Here is a 1774-nt window from a genome sequence, read left to right as displayed (position 1 = left end):
CTACCGGCGGTTTGCTTAAGACCTATGGGAAAAACACAAAAAGTAAAGACAGTATGGGTATGTGAGTTAATGAGTAAACGTGTGAATTATGGGTTAATTTGTTACCGAAGCAGATACATACTGCCTTATTAAGAAATTAACATTGTGATACATAACCAGGAGCAAAAATAACAAGTTTGAATTAGCAACGATAAATAATGTTATGGTTGGGGGGTCACCACAACATGAGTAACTGTATTTAAAGGGTTGCGGCAATTAGGAAAGGTTGAGAACCACTGGTCGAGGTGAAGGTTTGCCACAAAATGCCACCAAATGAGAGCAATAGGAGTACATTCCTATCCACATAGTTACCCAACTTATCAATAACTAGTATCTAGTCATCTATATATTTAAAAGCGTAATATGCAAATTATCCCCTCGGGAGTTCGACCGGGAGACGGGAAATTTGATAGCTTGCTATGACGTGCACTGACCACCAAGGGGCAATGCAGACGCAACATGCGGGCGCCCGAGGGGCCGGAGGGGCCGCGCCGGGGGCCCGCGGCTCAGGCGAGTGGGATCCCGGGAGGCGGGCGGGTCCGGGCTGGACCTGCAGGCCCGGCGGCTCCGCACCCACCCGGGCCGCCCCTTCACACCGGATCCTCCCCGACTCTCCTCCCGCCCGGGAACGTGGCCCGCGGGGAGGGCCGGCTCGCCCGCCCGGAACGGCCTTGCAGACCCGATCCGGTGCTGCCTCCCGGGAGCCGGCGGGCTTGGGCCGGTTCCCGTGTGTTTGACCTTAAACAACAAAACGATTAAAAAATAGGGCCGGGCCGGTGAGGCTGGGAGGTTGAGAGTCGGCCTAGGAGCCGGGAGGGCCCAGGCCCGGGCTGCGGGCTGCATCCCCCGTGCGGGGCGTGCGGGAGGCCGCCGCTGGGTGACGCCCTCTCCTCACTGGTGCCTCCGGTTTTTTCTTCATCGTGGCCGTTTCTCTCTCTCCCTCTCCCTCCCCGTCTTAAATCGGAGAAAATACATTAAAAAAACAATAAAAATAGGAAACAGCCTCGGGGCTCTGGACAGCACTGCCTTCTGGGATGGGGACCCCCGCCCCTCTCCCTGGCCGGCCTCCCCTCCCAGTCTCGGCCCCGCCCCGTCTGGCGAGGCCGGTGACGTCTCCGGGCCGCCGAAGGGGCGGGGCCTTGGGTGGAGGCGGGGCCTTGGGTGGAGGCGGGGTCCGCGGACAGGATCCAGCTGACTCGCGGCGGGTTGCGCGGCGGAGGGGCGGGGAACGCGCTTTAAATGCGGCGCGCGCGCCCCGCCCCCAGGCAGGGACGACATCACGCAGGCCCCGCCCCTTCCTCCCGGGCCAGGCCAGGCGTGCAGGCGGCGGTGGGCCGACCCCGCTGAAGCGCGTGCGCACTGGCGTCCTGGTGCGCAGCCCCCGCCTGGGTTCCGCCCCCGGCCGCGAGCCTGCCAGTGCGCGTGCGCGGCGGCGGCGGCGCCAGTTATTTCTGTCCCGCCCCCCAGCCTCGGCTCTTTCTGCGAGGGGCGCGCGGCGAGCGGCTGGTCGCGTGGCGCGCGTCCGGGGTCTCGGCGGCCATTGAGGAGCGGACGCGGGCGGCGGCGGCGGCGCAGCGCGAGCAGCCAGCGGCGGACCGGGCCTCGGCAGCGCCCCGCGCGCAGCGGGCGGCGTCCCAGGCGGCGCACGGCAGCGTCGGCCTCGCGGCGGCAGCGGCGGCGCCGACCCACCCTCTATGGCGAGCGTGTCTGCGCCTGCGCGGCGGGCCCGAGCCCC

General features: G+C 65.1%; 1 protein-coding gene across 1 annotated transcript in view; it reads left to right on the top strand.

Moving 5' to 3' along the window:
- The first annotated feature begins 498 nt into the window (after positions 1 to 498).
- Positions 499 to 1774, top strand: part of TRIM28 (tripartite motif containing 28) — a 6739-nt gene continuing 5463 nt past the window's right edge. The window contains exons 1-2 of the mRNA XM_023744706.1: positions 499 to 549; positions 1507 to 1687. Coding sequence (XP_023600474.1) covers positions 499 to 549; positions 1507 to 1687 — 232 coding nt within the window. The remainder of the gene's footprint in view (positions 550 to 1506; positions 1688 to 1774) is intronic.

Source organism: Myotis lucifugus, unplaced genomic scaffold (genome assembly GCF_000147115.1).
Source record: "Myotis lucifugus unplaced genomic scaffold, Myoluc2.0 scaffold_482, whole genome shotgun sequence".
Lineage (NCBI taxonomy): Eukaryota > Metazoa > Chordata > Mammalia > Chiroptera > Vespertilionidae > Myotis > Myotis lucifugus.
Note: the sequence above shows the minus strand (reverse complement) of the source record. Positions and strands in the feature narration are given on the sequence as shown.